Source organism: Salvelinus sp. IW2-2015, linkage group LG18 (genome assembly GCF_002910315.2).
Source record: "Salvelinus sp. IW2-2015 linkage group LG18, ASM291031v2, whole genome shotgun sequence".
Classification (NCBI taxonomy): Eukaryota; Metazoa; Chordata; class Actinopteri; order Salmoniformes; family Salmonidae; genus Salvelinus; species Salvelinus sp. IW2-2015.
This window is the reverse complement of record NC_036858.1, coordinates 24,279,016-24,297,108: the sequence shown is the minus strand read 5'-3', so window position 1 is coordinate 24,297,108 and position 18,093 is coordinate 24,279,016. Positions and strand designations below refer to the sequence as shown.

Genomic DNA, 18,093 nt, shown 5'->3' with positions numbered 1-18,093 from the left:
CACATTAAGAAGGAAAGACATTCCACAAATAKACTTTTAACAAGSCCCACCTATTAATTGAAATACATTCCAGGTGACTACCTCATGAAGTTGGTTGAGAGAATGCCAAGAGTGTGGAAAGCTGTCATCAAGGCAAAGGCTAGCTACTTTGAAGAATCACAAATATAAAATATATTTTGATTTGTTTAACGCTTTTTTGGTTACTACATGATTCCARATGTGTTATTTCATAGTGTTGATGTCTTCACTATTATTCTACAATGTAGAAAATAGTAAAAATAAAGAAAAAACCCTAGAATGAGTAGGTGTGTTCCAACTTTTGACTTGTACAAGTCTAATATTATTAAGGAACATGAAAGTTCACATGTTCCACAAAGCATTTCTACCAAAAAACGCATTTTRATTAAGTTAAAAAGGTTTTCGTTCAAATGGCTCTCCTGTGAAGTAGTAACCCGTAACATACGCCTGGTTTCCTGAAACGAGTCACATTTTAGCCTACTCAACAACCTGACTCAAACAGAGAGCAATGACATTTATGTTAGCTAGCTGGCTAAGTCTATCCAGCACTCCAACTCTTCCAAGTCAAGGTACAGCTTTTGGTTTTATTAATTTATTGCCTCTGGGGCTCATCTGTGTAACTGCTAAACTTCTTGCTTRACACTGTACTGCGTGATTGTACAAATGGAATGGATTGTGAGTTTACTAACACGTTAGTTCTAGTAGCTATTTGTTGACTATGACATTAGCTAATATGGTGACAACAATGTAGGCTGTGTGTAGAGGTTTTTTTCACCTGATCAGACCACTGTTGTGTGCATTGAATTCCAAAAGTGAAGGGGAAATTTGAGAGGAGGAMAGCGCGTAGATGTGATTATGCTATTTGTATGGCTGCTATGAAAGTGAATTGTGTGTGRGGGTGATCAGGGGTGTATTCATTCAGCCAATTCAGTTAAGAAATGTTTTTTAAACGGAAGCAAATGGAGCGAAACTGGAATGGACCTACCTGAATTTGTCCAATAGAATCTCTCGTTTTAGTTACAAAARGTAACGTTTGGACTAATGATTACACCCTAGTTCAGCTAGATGTAGGCAAGAGTGTGRTAGGTGGTATTGACTGTTTCACTTTCTGTCACCTTGATTACTCCAATTTTTCTTTCGATCTGTGCACCTACGTTATGAACTTTAATTTGRAGGCTCGGTTGTAGCAACCTCATGAAGGGTTATAGGGCAAATTCYAGTATCAGTAGCCTAAACCTATCAATGTTACATTGAGCTGGGTGAATGGAATATGATTGACAGTCATCCCYTATGCTGTAATAGAAATAAGGCTGTGCTCATAKAWWWWTMTATCATCCACCCTAATCTTAAAAGGCACAGACCGCCACTGGATTCATCAAAAGACAGTAATTAGTTAATTTGATACAAAGTAAAACATCTATTGAAATGGCACTGTGGATMTATTAGACTTCAGAATTGCATTGGGGTATACTCATATTTCAAGCTAATGTATGGGTTTTGGGTCCATGACATTTATTAGCTTACTCAGTGCCACACATAGATTACAATTCTAAAGAACTTTACACAAATATTAGCGTCGTAGCTCTTATAGCGGGACTTTAACCGTAAGAAATCACCTCACTATTCAGTCTATCAGACATTGATATTGCTATGTACAGCCTTAACTATGGCTCWTGGATGATTCTACATGTTTTATCTGTTAGCATCACTTTCAATGGGGTACCTTTATTTTGAAAGCGWACCGCTGATTCACGGTTATGTTGTTCACAACACAACCCACATGTTTCGGGAACACGGCCTATGGCTGCATGTGGATGTGGCAATTTGACGACGTGTCTTTGCTCAGCAGTTGTCAATTTTGCTGCAGCGGGAACCTTCGACTTTTATAAGTACTGACTGCTGGTGAGACATCTTTTGAATGAATTCTCTATTTTGTTTCTCTATTTGCCTACCTCAACGTTAGTCTATTGCTAGCTAGTCAGATCCTAGCCTGCTGTAACTAACGTTCTCTATCGACTACAGTAACGTTAGCTAGAAGCGGCCATATTGTAGTAACGTTAGTCGCATATTTTATCGTCCCCCCCAGTTTTCTTGTCATTAAGTAAAGTTGCTGAGGAAATCGAAACATTTGCAGCCTGAATAGATAAAGTGTTAAGTACGAACCGGTCAAAGGGTCACGCGTATTACCGGCTGGCCACATCAAGCCCAGACGATAGTGGAGGTCTATGCCCAGCCTAGCTAGTACTAGTAGCCTACTGCTTGATTTAACGAACCTTTTCTAGCTAGACATTTCAGCAGCCACATCAACAGACTAACATGAGAACTTCGTTAGCCAACGTTACACATTTGATTTATGACAGTACTATAGCTAGTTACGTTAGCTATCATAATGACCCTGTCCAGTTGTACAAAATTGACAGTTTAGCTTCCATTTATGGTAACCCTGGCTGATTTGTGATAGCCATGGATGAACTAGCTAATCGTAGGATAAAACAGTGGGCACTGAATTGGCACTATTTCTGTAACTACAGTTATCAATCCTTAGCAAAACACCACAACTAACTATACTGAACAAAAATATAAACGCAACAATTTCAAATACTTTACTGAGTTAGTTCATATGAGGAAATAAGTCAATTGAAATAAATACATTAGGCCCTAATCTATGGATTTCACATGACTGGGAATACAGCTATACATCTGTTGGTCACAGACATACCTTTAAAGAAATGGGCCTCAGGTATTTCTATGCATTGATAAAATGCAATTGTGTCTGTAGTTTATCCCTGCTCATTTCTGGGATCTTTTATTTCAGCTCATGAAACTTGGGACCAAAACTTTGCATTTTATATTTTTGTTGTGTGTAGTATAGCTGGCTAACTTCAGCGCTTTAGACTGTTGACAACAATTGGTGCAAGCCGGTGCACCAAGCTATTTTCTACCAATTATCTACAACAACGAGACAATTTGGTTTAGCTTACTCACAAGCAGATGTACACCTGTATATCAGCCTAAAGGATGCCCACTTTATTGTGATTTATAAATAGCTGTGTACTGTCCTCAGGTCACATTGCCATGATGTTGCAGAGGCTGGCCTTGTGTTCCAGTCTACGGTCCKGGAGCCTGCAAGCAAATGTTTGCCCACGCTTTGCCAGGGCAGTTTCCCAAGCCAAGTGTAAGTAGCCTACACCATTCCAAAAAATACTGCARTGGTGCACCCCACTACAGATGACTCTTGGCACTTAACACACCTCTTTGGCAGTCTCAGATGTTTGTCCATATAATAGCCAAACATATGCTGTTGTCAGACAACCCAAGGTTTACGACYAGAACTGCTGTTTATCCAAAACGTACTGAAGTTATTTGGGGTCATGTTCAGTAGGCATGAAACGGAAGCAAACAAGTTAAATATGAGGGTACTATCTGAACTAAGAAACTTTCATTTTTGTTTTTTGTTGCATAATGTTTTGTTACGGTGTGCCCTAATGAACATGACTGGTGTTAAATGAATGTCCTGTTATCTGTTGCAGTCCCTGTCACCCATTCTCCTGGGAAGTCAGCAGCGCACCGCAGTGAGCTCAGACAGGCCAAGCGCATTGTGGTGAAATTGGGCAGTGCTGTGGTGACGCGGGGAGATGAGTGTGGCTTGGCCCTCGGGCGTCTCGCCTCCATTGTGGAGCAGGTGAGGCCACGACCCGGTCATTGATGATATAGGTTGTAATGACCAGGAACTACTTACGAGAACCAGAAATAATGTAGAAATAGAATATCCAGAATATTGAATGATTATGTGGGTTTTGATTGGCATTGAAAGGTATCTTCTAAAATTTAAGGGGAGAAACTGCTGAGGTAATGTTCAGTTACATTTTGGTGGGTCTTTAGAGAACACTTGTTGAAGATAGAATTAAGTTGATGAATAAGTGGTGTGTAAGAAGAGCTCATTGTTGTGTGTGTCCCTTAGGTGGCCGTGCTGCAGAACCAAGGCAGGGAGATGATGATTGTCACCAGTGGGGCCGTTGCTTTCGGAAGGCAGAGACTGAGACACGAGATCCTGCTATCTCAGAGCGTCAGACAAGCCTTGCACTCTGGACAGAACCAACTCAAAGAAATGGTATACCAAATCACCTCACAACAGATTGGATAACAATGAACAATAGATCAATAACTATTGTCATATTTGCTTTTACTCATGATTTCTATTTCTCTGCGCTTCAGTCACTTCCAGTTCTGGAGGCCCGGGCGTGTGCAGCTGCTGGACAGAGTGGCTTGATGGCTTTGTATGAAGCTATGTTCACCCAGTACAGCACCTGCACTGCACAGGTACAAACACACTTACAAAAGTATTACTGTATCATTCTTTGCAGATGGAATTGCATAGTGTCTGATGTCACTARATTCATGTATTGTTTTTCTATGCCTTTTCTTAGCCAAAGTTGTATTGACAAATCAAATGTTATTAGTCACATGCYCCGAATACGACAAATGTAGAACTTACAGTGAAATGCTTACTTACGAACCCCTAASKAACAATGCKGTTTWKAAAAATGCAGATAAGAATAAGAAATAAAAGTAACAAGTAATTAAAGAGCAGTAGTAAAATAACAATAGTGAGAATATACAGGGGGGGTAACGGTATAGAGTCAATGTGCGGGGGCACCGGTTAGTTGAGGTATTATGTACATGTAGGTAGAGTTATTAAAGTAACTATGCATAGATGATAACAACAGAGAGTAGCAGTGGTGTAAAAGAGGGGGGCAATGCAAATAGTCTGGGTAGCCATTTGATTAGATGTTCAGGAGTCTAATGGCTTGGGGGTAGAAGTTGTTTAGAAGCCTGGACCTAGACTTGGCGCTCTGGTACTGCTTGCCGTGCGGTAGCAGAGAGAACAATCTGACTAGGGTGGCGGGAGTCTTTGAAAAAATGTTGTGCCTTCCCCTGACACCGCCTTGTATAGAGGTCTTGGATGGCAGGAAGCTTGGCCCCAGTACATGTTTTTAGAATGACTATGCCTACGTTAAACCCTCAAACTGAGATCTTTCMTATGCCTCTTCAATAGATCCTGGTGACGAACCTCGACTTCCACGATGAGCAGAAGCGTCGCAACCTGAACAGTACCCTCCACGAGCTGCTGCGCATGAACATAGTGCCCATCATCAACACCAATGACGCAGTTGTACCGCCCCCTGTTCCAAACAGTGACCTTCAGGGGGTAAATGTGGGTACTTTGTGAAGGGCATGCTGGGAATGCGTAGTGTGGTTGTGATGGTTTATTACATAAGGCATATATTTTCTTTTACTTTTTCCACCCACACAAATGTTTCATTTTGGTTTAACATTTGTTTGAAAATAAATGTAATTAGCTTTGATCATTTCAACTTTTATTAGTGATTCTTCATGCATCTGAGGGGCGAATCCGGACTTCCACTTAGGTTTGCATTGGCATTAATGGAAGACTAAGTGAAAACTTGGCTAATGTGGAAGTTAGGAAATGACTTATGTTGAAGTCAGAGCCAATGCTAGTATAGAGGGGCCTATTGTAGCAAGTTTTTACTTAAGAGCAAGTGCTCTTACTTTAAAATTACATCCTAGGCTAGGGTACACTGCATAGTTATGATGCATGGGTATGATGAGCTGTTTGCATGTATTAAATGGGGTCATGCTGTTTTATGTTTTTTTCTTGCATTTTAGGTAATACACATCAAGGATAACGACAGCTTGGCTGCAAGACTGGCTGTTGAAATGAAAGCAGACCTTCTTATTGCTCTATCTGATGTTGAAGGTATGTAATGCATTTCGAAAATGAGCTACGTTGTTGTTCATTTACTCTCAGCTAAAATAAAAAAGTATTTGCGTTGACCATGTTGTATCCCACAGGATTGTATGACAGCCCCCCAGGAACAGATGACGCTAAACTCATCGATATCTTCTACCCCGGAGACCAGCAGTCTATCAGATATGGCTCAAAGTCCAAAGTGGGCATTGGGGGCATGGAGGCAAAGGTTAGTGGCAAGCAACCACCATCTACACTCCAAGTGTTAAGCAACCACCATCTACACTCCAAGTGTTAAAATAGTGTGGTTGGCCGTTTGATAGAAGGTTTAATCAATCAATCAATCAATTTCATTTATAAAACCCTTTACATCAGCAGTTGTCACAAGTACTTTTACAGTAATTCGGACTAAGGCCCCAAAGTCAAAAGCAAGCAGAAAGAAAGAGGCAAGGAAATACTCCCTAAATAGAAGAAACCTAGGGAGGAACCAGGGTCAGATGGGGGACACCCTCCACTGGCTGTACTGGGTATGTTTCATTATAAATGTTTATTTGAACCATGTTGTCTCACCCAGGTGAAGTCTGCTCTGTGGGCGCTTCAGGGTGGCACGTCGGTCGTCATTGCCAATGGCACCGACCCCAAAGTCACGGGCCACGTCATCACAGACATAGTGGAGGGAAAGAAAGTGGGCACATTCTTCTCTGAGGTCAAGCCTGCTGGTGAGTCACTGATACCTTTTGTAGAGAAATAAACTCCAACCTACAGTAGATTAGAAGCAGTAGTTACACTCATTAATAAACTACATTGTTTGTAAAAATGCAGTTCATTACATTACATTTCATGAGCATTTGTAACATTTATAATAATGTATAAAGAATTTATAAGCATTTCATGTAATGGCTCATGTATGAAAGTGGTTATAAATAGTCACTGAAACAGTTAAGTTAATGAGATGCCCCACTCAGGTTCATGTTGTTGTGGGATGTGACACACAGGTCCCACTGTGGAGCAGCAGACAGAAATGGCCAGGCAGGCAGGCAGGACTCTGGCCACTCTTCACCCAGATGAGGTGAGCGTTCCCTTTTTTACACTTTTCACACCACAGAGCTGTGCCGAGCTATACTGACTGGCCTGGTTATAGAGTGCCCATCTGAGCTGATGTGTGATCTATCTCTGCTGTACTTTAGTAATCTTTTTAAGACATCTGTATTCATTCACACTCAACCAGAGAGGAGAGATAATTTGCCGCCTGGCTGACCTGCTGACAGAGAAGAAGGATGAGATCCTCAGTGCCAACAAGAGAGACATGGAGACTGCAGCATCAGCAGGTACTCAATGTAGCTTCATCAGGTCACAATGGCCTCACAAATTAGGATCATACCAGAAATTGTTAATATTGCTGACACAAGCTGTCTGTCGATATCAGCAATTGATATAAGCCATAAGAATGTTGGTCTTATATTTTAGTGTGATTCCCTCTAGGCCGTCTCTCCCAACCCCTGTTGGCAAGGTTGAGTCTGTCCACATCGAAGCTGAACAGCCTAGCCATAGGTCTGCGTCAGATTGCTGTATCGTCCAGGGACAGCGTGGGACAGGTGCTCCGCAGGACCAGAGTCGCCAACAACCTGGAGCTCGAACAGATCACTGTGCCCATCGGGGTCCTGCTGGTCATCTTTGAGTCTCGACCCGACTGCCTTCCTCAGGTCAGTCACCTGATGGTGGCCATGCTGCTAAAACACAAGGCTCATCCTGGGCCCAATCCCAAATGGACCCCTAGACCCTTCACCCTAGGCACTTGTGGAGATCTGAGAGGATTTGATTGGAAAATAAGCAATATGGTGAAACTTTAACATAGCCTATTAGAGAGCAAGGTGAAGCTATTACCATATTGTTTACATTTGTCAAATCCTCTCTAATTTATTAGTTATCTGAATATTTGTTTTACTTTACCCCATTTTTCTACTTGGTAGTTACGATCTTGTCTCATCGCTGTATGTCCCCTACGGACTCGGGAGAGGCGACAGTCGAGAGACGTGTCTTCCGAAACACAACCCTGCCAAGCCACACTGCTTCTTGACACACTGCTCGCTTAACCCTGCAGCTAGCCGCACCAATGTGTCGGAGGAAACACCATCCAACTGACGACCGAAGTCAGCTTGCAGGCACCCAGCCCGCAACAAGCAGTTGCTATATCCGCAATAACATCTGCTAAATATGTGTATGTGACCAATAAGATTTGATTTAGAGCACGATGACACAAGGAAATCGCGGCCGGCATAACCCTCCCTTAACCCGGACGACGCTGGGCCAATTGTGAGCTGCCCCATGGGTATCCTGGTCACGGCCAGGCTGTGACATAGCCTGGGATCGAACCCGGGGCTGTAGTGTCGCATCAGCACTGCAAAAGTGCCTTAGACCGCTGCGCCACTCGGGAGGCCTCAAATCCGCTCAGATTTACAGATTTTAAGTACACAGGACATATGGTCTAAGGGTTGATTTGAGATTCCACCCTATTGTCTTTTATTTTCAGAGACATGATAGTACTGATGTGTGACTGAAGTGTTGTATGGACTTGTACCGATATGAAATACAGGTGTCAGCTCTGGCTATTGCCAGTGGAAATGCTCTGCTACTAAAGGGGGGGAAAGAAGCGGCCAACACCAACCGTATCTTGCATCAGCTGACCCAGGATGCGCTCTCTATCCACGGGGTGAAGGATGCTATTCAGCTGGTAAGAGCTTCATTCTAATCAATGGGAAATTTGAGGCAGGAGTTGAGTTTTAGGTTATGCATAACACTTTTATTAGATACACTTACGTTACAGATAGGATAAATCATTTGTGTGGTGTGAACAACAGTACACTTGTACTGTTGGTCAGGGCTGGAGTACATTCCATTTTAATTCAGTCATTTTTTGGAAGTAAACTGAAATTCACATTTCCCTCAAACCTTCTCTATGAGAAGATAATTGGAATTGACTGAATTAAAAAGTAATTGACCCCAGCCCTGTTGTAGGTACATATTATTTTAGTTTGCATCGTAGTAAAGTATGTTATTAATGTGTGTGCTGTAGGTGAGTACCCGTGAGGAGGTAGAGGACCTTTGTAGACTAGATAAGATGATAGACCTGATCATCCCTCGAGGCTCGTCCCAGCTCGTCAGAGACATCCAAAGAGCTGCCAAGGGCATCCCTGTGCTGGGACACAGTGAGGGCATCTGCCATGTCTACATCGACTCTGAGGCCTGCATCGAAAAGGCTATTGACATCAGTGAGTGCTTCATTACCCCATTGTTTATAAGCAACAACGTACAATGTGTAGTTTTAAACTTATGGTGAAGCTATCTTGTGGATGTCATGAACTATCAGTCTTTGCGTCTAGGSCGCGTGTCAAACTCGTTCCGCGGAAGGCAGAGTGTCTGCCGGTTTTCGCTCCTCCCTTGTACTTGATTGATGAATTAAGGTCACTGATTGGTAAGGAACTCCCCTCAACTGGTTGTCTAGGTCTTAAAAACCAAAAACCAGCAGACGGCTTTAGTTAACATTAAATTATGTAATCATTCATTTCTCATTCATACACCCAGTCCTCTTAAGTCAGTGGTTCCCAAACTTTTTATAGCCCCGTACCCCTTCAAACATTCAACCTCCAGCTGCGTACCTCTAGCACCAGGCTCAGCGCACTCTCAAATGTTGTTTTTTGCCGCAATTGTAAGCCTACCACACACACTATACGATACATTTATTAAACATGAGAATGAGTGTGAGTTTTTGTTACAACCCGGCTCGTGGGAAGTGACAAAGCTCTCTTATAGGACCAGGGCACAAATAATAATATAATGATAATTTTGTTCTTTATTTAGCCATCTTACATATAAAACCTTATTATTCACAATTGTTGAGGAACAAACTCACCACAGGTTAATGAGAAGGGTGTGCTTGAAAGGATGCACATACAAGTCAGAAGTTTACATACACCTTAGCAAAATACATTTTAAACAATTCCTGACATTTAATCCTAGTAAAAATTCCCTGTCTTAGGTCAGTTAGATCACCGCTTTATTTTAAGAATGTGAAATGTCAGAATAATAGTAGAGAGAATGATTTATTTCAGCTTTTATTTCTTTCATCACACTCCCAGTGGGTCAGAAGTTTACATACACTAAATTAGTATTTGGTAGCATTGCCTTTAAATTGTTTAACTTGGGTCAAATGTTTRGAGTAGCCTTCCACAAGCTTCCCACAATAAGTCAGGTGAATTTTGGCCCCTTCCTCCTGACAGAGCTGGTGTAACTGAGTCAGGTTTGTAGGCCTCCTTGCTRGCACACGCTTTTTCAGTTATGCCCAATTTTCTATGGGATTGAGGTCAGGGCTTTGTGATGGCCACTCCAATACCTTGACTTTGTTGTCCTTAAGCCATTTTTCCACAACTTTGGAAGTATGCTTGGGGTCGTTGTCCATTTGGAAGACCCATTTGCGACCAAGCTTTAACTTCCTGACTGATATCTTGAGATGTTGCTTCAATATATCCACATAATTTTCCTTTCCTCATGATGCCATCTATTTTGTGAAGCAAAGCACCCCCACAACATGATGCTGCCACCTCCGTGCTTCACTGTTGGGAAGGTGTTCTTCGGCWTGCAAGCATCCCCCTTTTTCCTCCAAACATAACGATGGTCATTATGGCCAAACAGTTTAATTTTTGTTTCATCAGACCAGAGAACATTTCTCCAAAAGGTACAATCTTGGTTCCCATGTGCAGTTGCAAACCGTAGTCTGGCTTTTTTATGGTGGTTTTGGAGCAGTGGCTTCTTCCTTGTTGAGCAGCCTTTCAGGTTATGTCGATATAGGACTAATTTACTGTGCATATAGATACTTTTGTACCTGTTTCCTCCATCTTCACAAGGTCCTTTGCTGTTGTTCTGGGATTGATTTGCACTTTTCGCACCAAAGTACGTTCATCTCTAGGAGACAGAACGCGTCTCCTTCCTGAGCGGTATGACTGTTGCGTGGTCCCATGGTGTTTATACTTGCGTACTATTGTTTGTACAGATGGACGTGGTACCTTCAGGCATTTGGAAATTACTCCCAAGGATGAACCAGACTTGTCGAGGTCTACACATTTTTCTGAGGTCTTGGCTGATTTCTTTTGATTTCCCCATGATGTCAAGCAAAGAGGCACTGAGTTTGAAGGTAGACCTTAAAATACATCCACAGGTACACCTCCAATTGACTCAATTATGTCATTTGGTCCCGTGTGGCTCAGTTGGTAGAGTATGGCGCTTGCAACGCCAGGGTTGTGGGTTCATTCGCCACGGGGGGACCAGGATGAATATGTATGAACTTTCCAATTTGTAAGTCGCTCTGGATAAGAGCGTCTGCTAAATGACTTAAATGTAATGTAAATGTAATTTAGCCTATCAGAAGCTTCTAACGCCATGACATCATTTTCTGGAATTTTCCAAGCTGTTTAAAGGCACAGTCAACTTGGTGTATATAAACTTCTGACCCACTGGATTTGTGATACAGCGAAATAATCTGTCTGGAAACAATTGTTGGAAAAATAACTTGTCATGCACGAAGTAGATGTCCTAACCGACTTGCCAAAACAGTAGTTTGTTAACAAGACATTTGTGGAGTGGTTGAAAAATTAGTTTTAATGACTAGAGGTTGACCGATTTTATGATTTTTCAAAGCTGATTATTAGACGACCAAAAAAAGCCGATACTGATTAATCGGATGGTTTTTATTTAAATATATTTGTAATAATGACAATTACAGCAATTCTGAATGAACACTTTTATTTTAACTTAATATGATATATAAAAATCAATTTAGTCTCAAATAAATAATGAAACATGTTCAATTTGGTTTAAATAATGCAAAAACACAGTGTTGGAGAAGAAAGTAAAAGTGCAATATGTGCCATGTAAAATCTAAAGTTTAAGTTCCTTCCTCAGAACATGAGAACATATGAAAGCTGGTGGTTCCTTTTAACATGAGTCTTCAATATTCCCAGTTAAGAAGTTTTAGGTTGTAGGTATTATAGGAATATTTCTCTATACCATTTGCCTTTCATATACCTTTGACTATTGGATGTTCTTATAGGCACTATAGTATTGCCAGCCTAATCTTCGGAGTTGATAGGCTTGAAGTCATAAACAGCGCTGTGCTTCAAGAATTGCGAAGAGCTGCTGGCAAACGCAGGAAAGTGCTGTTTGAATGAATGCACACGAGCCTGCTGCTGCCTGCCACCGCTCTATCAATATCAAATCATAGACTTAATTATAATAAACACACAGAAATACGAGCCTTAGGTAATTAATATGGTCAAATCCGGAAACTATCAGCTTTGCTTTATCTTGGCCAGGTCGCAATTGTAAATGAGAACGTGTTCTCAATTTGCCTACCTGGTTAAATAAAAAAAATAAAAAAATCATCAAAACGTTTACTCTTTCAGTGAAATACGGAACCGTTCCGTATTTTATCGAATTGGGGCATCCAAGTGCAAATATTGTTGTTACATTGCACAAACTTCAATGTTATGTCATAATTATGTAAAATGTCATAATTGTGTCAAATTCTGGCAAATTATTTACGGTCTTTGTTAGGAAGAAATGGTCTTCACACAGTTCGCAACGAGCCAGGCGGCCCAAACTGCTGCATATAGCCTGACTCTGCTTGCACAGAACGCAAGAGAAGTGACACAATTTTCCTAGTTATTATTGCCTGCTAARATGAATTTCTTTTAGCTAAAAATATTTACTTTTGTATTGATTTTAAGAAAGGCATTGATGTTTATGGTTAGGTACATTGGTGCAACGACGGTGCTTTTTTCGCGAATGCGCTTGTTAAATCATCACCCGTTTGGCGATGTAGGCTGTGATTTGATGGTAAATTAACAGGCACCGCATTGATTATTTGCAATGCAGGACAAGCTAGTTAAACTAGTGATATCATCAACCATGTGTAGTTAACTAGTGATTGTTAAGATTGATTGTTTTTTATAAGTTAAGTTTAATGCTAGCTAGCAACTTACCTTGGCTCCTTGCTGCACTCGAGTAACAGGTGGTCAGCCTGCAACGCAGTTTCCTCGTGGAGTGCAATGTAATCGGCCATCATCGGCGTCCAAAAATGCTGTTACCGATTGTTATGAAAACTTGAAATCGGCCATGCCGATTAATTGGTCGACCTCTAGACTCCGAAATAAGTGTATATAAACTTCCGACTTTGTATTGGAGAGAGTCTGTCTTAAATCATGTTCCACACAGTCTGTGCCTGTATTTAGTTTTCATGCTAGTGAGGGCCGAGAATCCACTCTCACATAGGTACGTGGTTGCAAAGGGCATCAGAGTCTTAACAGCGTGATTTGCCAAGGCAGGATACTCTGAGCGCAGCCCAATCCAGAAATCTGTCAGTGGCTTCTGATTTAAATTCTATTTTCACAGAACTGCTTGTTGCAATTTCGATGAGGCTCTCTTGATCAGATATCGGTAAGTGGACTGGAGGGAGGGCATGAAAGAGATCACGAATCCAGTTGTTTGTGTCATCCGTTTCGGGAAAGTACTTGCGTAATTGCGCACCCAGCTCAATCAGGTGCTTTGCTATATCACATATGACATTTTCTCTAAGCTTGAGTTAATTTGCACACAAAAAATCATGCAATGATGGAAAGACCTGTGTTGTCCTTGTTAATGCAGACAGAAAAGAGCTCCAACTTCTTAATAATAGCCTCAGTTTTGTCCCGCACATTGAATATAGTTGCGGAGAGTCCCTGTAATCCTAGATTCAGATCGTTCAGCGAGAAAAAACATCACCTAGGTAGGCCAGTCGTGTGAGAAACTCGTCATCATGCAAGCGGTCAGGCAAGTGAAAAAATMATGGTCAGTTAAAACTTTAAGCTCATCTCTCAATTCAAAAGACGTGTCAGTGCTTTGCCCCTTGATAACCAGCGCACGTATGTATGTTGTAAAAGCATTACATGGTCGCTGCCCATATTGCATAGTGCAGAAAATACCCGAAAGTTCAGGGGCCTTGCTTTAACAAAGTTAACCATTTTCACTGTAGTGTCCAAAACGTKTTTCAAGCTGTCAGGCATTCCCTTGGCAGCAAGAGCCTCTCGGTGGATGCTGCAGTGTACCCAAGTGGCGTCGGGAGCAACTGCTTGCACGCGCGTTACCACTCCACTACGTCTCCCTGTCATGGCTTTTGCGCCATCAGTATAGATACCAACACATCTTGACCACAAGTCCATTTGATGGCCCAAAGCTGTTCAGTACTTAAAAAATATCCTCATGTTGTCCTAATTTCCAGTGATTTGCAGAAGAGGATGTCTTCCTTAATTGACCTCCCATAAACGTAACGGACATATACCAGGAGCTGTGCCAGGCCTACCACGTCTGACTCATCCAGCTGTAACGCATGTAATTCKCTGGCTTGTATGCAAAGCAGTAATTGTTTCAAAACATCTCCTGCCGTATCACTGATGCGTCATGAAACAGTGTTGTTTGAGGAAGGCATTGTCTGTATAGTTTTTTTGGCCTTTTCCCCCAGCATTGTCCCAGCCATATCTGCGGCAGCAGGAAGATTTAAATCCTCTACAATAGTATGGGGCTTGCCTGTCCTAGCTTCTCGGTAGCTCACCATATAAGATGCTTCTAGCCCCTTCTTATTAATGGTCTGTTGCTTTTATACATGTCTTACTACTCGAAAGTCGTCTTTATTCTCGCTCAAACTCCCGTTGCTTATTTTTCTAATTGTCATGTTTCATTATGAGAGTTATGGTTAATGTGATTGGATGTTAATTATTTGACTAGGCTACCTGTATTTGACATTGTGTTGTTATTTCGCTCTACACTAGGTGGTTTTAATTACATTTTTGGTAGTGAAACGAGGCTAATCAGGCGGGGGTGGGGACTCACCCAAATGTATAGCCCTGTTGGAAAATATAAATGTACTGTTTGAAAATGTGAGGTAAAAAAATATTTTTATTTTATGTGCATCACATTTTTATTTGGTGTACCCCCTACGGCATTGTGCGTACCCCTCGGAATACCTGCTCTAAGTGAACGGTAGTCTAATAAATGTTCTCTCTGCAGTCAAAGACTCTAAATGTGACTACCCTGCGGCCTGCAATGCCATGGAGACCCTACTCCTCCACAGAGATCTACTGAGGACACCTCTGTTTGACCAGATTATAGACATGCTTAGAGTGGAACAGGTGAGACGTGCATACACCCACCATCTCTCCATGTAGACAATACACATACTCATACTGAGGCTTGTTCAGTAACTTATACAGATGACAGACATTACACAATCRAGAGCATTAACGCACTATATAGAGACATCATTTATAAAGGGAGAGACCGGGTTAGACCTTTTGGTGTTGTCATCCAAAGCATTGTCATCTCTAAAGCAGCCATTCATAAACTTACCGGAGAACCCCACAGCAGAATAGTTAATTATTCCAACAATAACTTATTCATGTAGTACCTTGCCACCCTATCTGACCAATTGTACGGGGAGAAGGCATACTGTCTTTTTAATTTAAATCGGTGAAGCATCTACCTGGTCAGTTTAATGGGATATTGGTAAAAAGTATTCTAATGTTGAGATACTGTATGCGCACATCCTTCTTTGATTTTAAATGTTATGTCCCTTTAACTACACAGTAGAGGTATGTGTACATAGTCAAATACAGTCATCATTGAAAATGTAATGTCTTGTGTCATCCCACAGGTGAAGATCCATGCAGGCCCCAGGTTTGCCTCCTACCTGACCTTTAGCCCGTCTGAGGTGAAGTCTCTGAGGACAGAGTACGGGGACCTGGAGTGCTGCATTGAGGTGGTGGATAGTATGCAGGATGCCGTGGACCACATCCACAAATACGGCAGCTCCCACACAGATGTTATTGTTACAGATAACGGTGAGCAAATCCTGCAACGCACATGCACACATGAATACACACACACAGTTTTCAATGAGTTCTGTAGCACTGCATGTCAACGTTCCAATGTTGTCCTGTCCTAATGTATAGGCCTACCATGCATTTATTTACAACAAAATAAATGTATGTTTACACTATAGGGTTCCAAAAAAGTAACGTTGATGTCAAATTATTTAAAATACAGTAACTGCTTCCTAGAATAATATATATTGTAATGTTTTTCTGCACAGAGAAGACGGCTGAACAGTTCATGCAGCAGGTGGACAGTGCCTGTGTTTTCTGGAACGCTAGCTCTCGCTTTGCTGACGGTTACAGATTTGGTCTTGGTGAGTACAAATAATTTTATCATACAAAAGTATAACAGTAAATCTAGTTATAAATGCTTTAAAAAAAATTATAAATGTTGTATACTTATGAATTGTAATGCTTAGTTTGTTATAATGCTTATACATGTGTATTCATGTTGAGTACAGTATTTAATTATATCTGTTAGTTTATTAATTCATATTCATGATAAACAGTTATTATAAAGTGTGTCTAGACCAGCACATACTGATCCGTATTGGGGTGTTGCAGGTGCGGAGGTTGGCATCAGCACAGCTCGGATCCATGCGAGGGGCCCAGTGGGTCTGGAGGGGCTGCTGACCACCAAGTGGGTCCTCCGGGGTGAGGGGCACACAGTGGCAGAGTTCTCAGAGGCGGGCAGTATGAAGTACCTTCATGAGAACATCCCTGTTCCTCAGAGATTCCCCAGCTAGGAACCACAGTCAGTCACAGAACTCTCCAATACAGGAACTGTCATGTAAAGTGGGAAGTGAAAACATTAAAAGTTCATTTTTATCAGTAGTGTTTAAATTGCAACCTTATATATGGATCTGTATGTGACTGTGGGGGTCAACAAACCACTTTCAGAAACCACATACATGAAAGCAGCGGGAGGCTGTTTTGTATCTGCAACAGTATCGGAGCGTGTAAAGTATTAAGATGACCTGGTAATGAATGAAGAGGTGGTGAACGGTTGCARAGGAAATTGAATGGTCAAAGTATACGTGTGTGTGTGTGTCTACGCTATATATACAAAAGTATGTGGAGACCTGTTCAAATGAATGGATTCAGCTTTTTCAGCCATACCCGTTGCTGACAGGTGTATAAAATCGAGCACACAGTCAAGCAAAGAGGCACTGAGTTTGAAGATAGGCCTTGAAATACATCCACAGGTACGCCTCCAATTGACTCAAATGATGTAAATTACCCTATCAGAAGCATCTAAATCCATGACATAATTGGACGTTTCCAAGCTGTTTAAAGGCACAGTCAACTTAGTGTATGTAAACTTCTGACCCACTGGAATTGTGATACAGTGAATTAATCTGTCTGTAAACAATTGTTGGAAAAATGACAAAGTAGATGTCTTAACCAACTTGCCAAAACTATAGTTTGTTAACAAGAAATTTGTGGAGTGGTTGAAAAACAAGTTTTAATGACTCCAACCTAAGTATGTATACTCCCAACTTCAACTGTACATGCATGCATGKYTGCATGCATACAGTACCAGTCAAAAGTTTGGACAGACCTAGTAATTCCAGGGTTTTTCTTTATTTTTACTATTTTCTACGTTGTATAATAATAGGGAAGACCTCAAAACTATGAACTAACACATATGGAATCATGTAGTAATAAAAAAAAGTCTGAGACCGTGGTTGGATTCACAAGAAGTTAATCTTTAAACCTATGTAAAATATGTTTTGTTTTCTGAATTTTTATAATGAGTATTTCTGTATTTGAATTTGGCGCACAGCAGTTTTACTGGCTGTTGAAGAGGTGGGACGTTAACGTCTCACGTACCCAAGAGAGGTTAACTGACTTGCCTAGTTAAATAAAGGTAAAAAATAATAAATAAAAGTGCAATCATAAAAACCATCAAGTGCTTTGAGGAAACTGGCTCTCATGAGGACTGCAACAGGAAAGGAAGACCAAGAGTTACCTCTGCTGGAGAGGATAAGTTCCTTCAAGTTASCAGCCTCAGAAATTGCAGCCCAAATAAATGCTTCACAGACTGGAAGTAACAGACACATCAACTGTTCAGAGGAGACTGCATGAATCAGGCCTTCATGGTTGAATTTCTGCAAAGAAACCCCAACTAAAAGGACACCAATAAGAAGAGACTTGCTTGGGCCAAGAAACATGCAATGGACATGTCCTTTGGTCTGATTAGTACAAATTAGGTTTTTGGTTCCAACCGCTGTGTCTCTGAGACACAGTAGGTGAACGGATGATCTCCGTATGTGTGGTTCCCACCGTGAAGCATGGAAGAGGATGTGTGATGGTGCTTTGCTGGTGACAGTCAGTGATTTATTTAGA

The 18,093-nt window shown here is 41.3% G+C and overlaps 1 protein-coding gene across 4 annotated transcripts; it reads left to right on the top strand.

The window, feature by feature from the left end:
- Positions 1–500: 500 nt before the first annotated feature.
- On the top strand, positions 501–17,431 carry LOC111978158 (delta-1-pyrroline-5-carboxylate synthase). 4 transcript variants are annotated; one of them, XM_070448389.1, is made up of 18 exons: positions 501–587; positions 3,083–3,193; positions 3,549–3,700; positions 3,980–4,129; positions 4,234–4,338; positions 5,075–5,233; positions 5,707–5,797; positions 5,893–6,017; positions 6,363–6,507; positions 6,784–6,857; positions 7,017–7,116; positions 7,271–7,491; positions 8,382–8,519; positions 8,862–9,057; positions 14,882–15,003; positions 15,525–15,711; positions 15,963–16,058; positions 16,309–17,431. In XM_070448389.1, exons 1-18 carry the CDS (start codon positions 527–529, stop codon positions 16,488–16,490), a joined length of 2,415 nt encoding a protein of 804 aa, XP_070304490.1. In that variant the 5' UTR covers positions 501–526; the 3' UTR covers positions 16,491–17,431. The 4 variants fall into 4 exon arrangements, with proteins under 4 accessions (XP_070304490.1, XP_070304492.1, XP_070304491.1 ...); XM_070448390.1 differs by having other exon boundaries at positions 506–587; positions 5,075–5,227; XM_024008043.2 differs by lacking the exon at positions 501–587 and adding an exon at positions 1,784–1,920.
- The last annotated feature ends 662 nt before the right edge of the window (positions 17,432–18,093 follow it).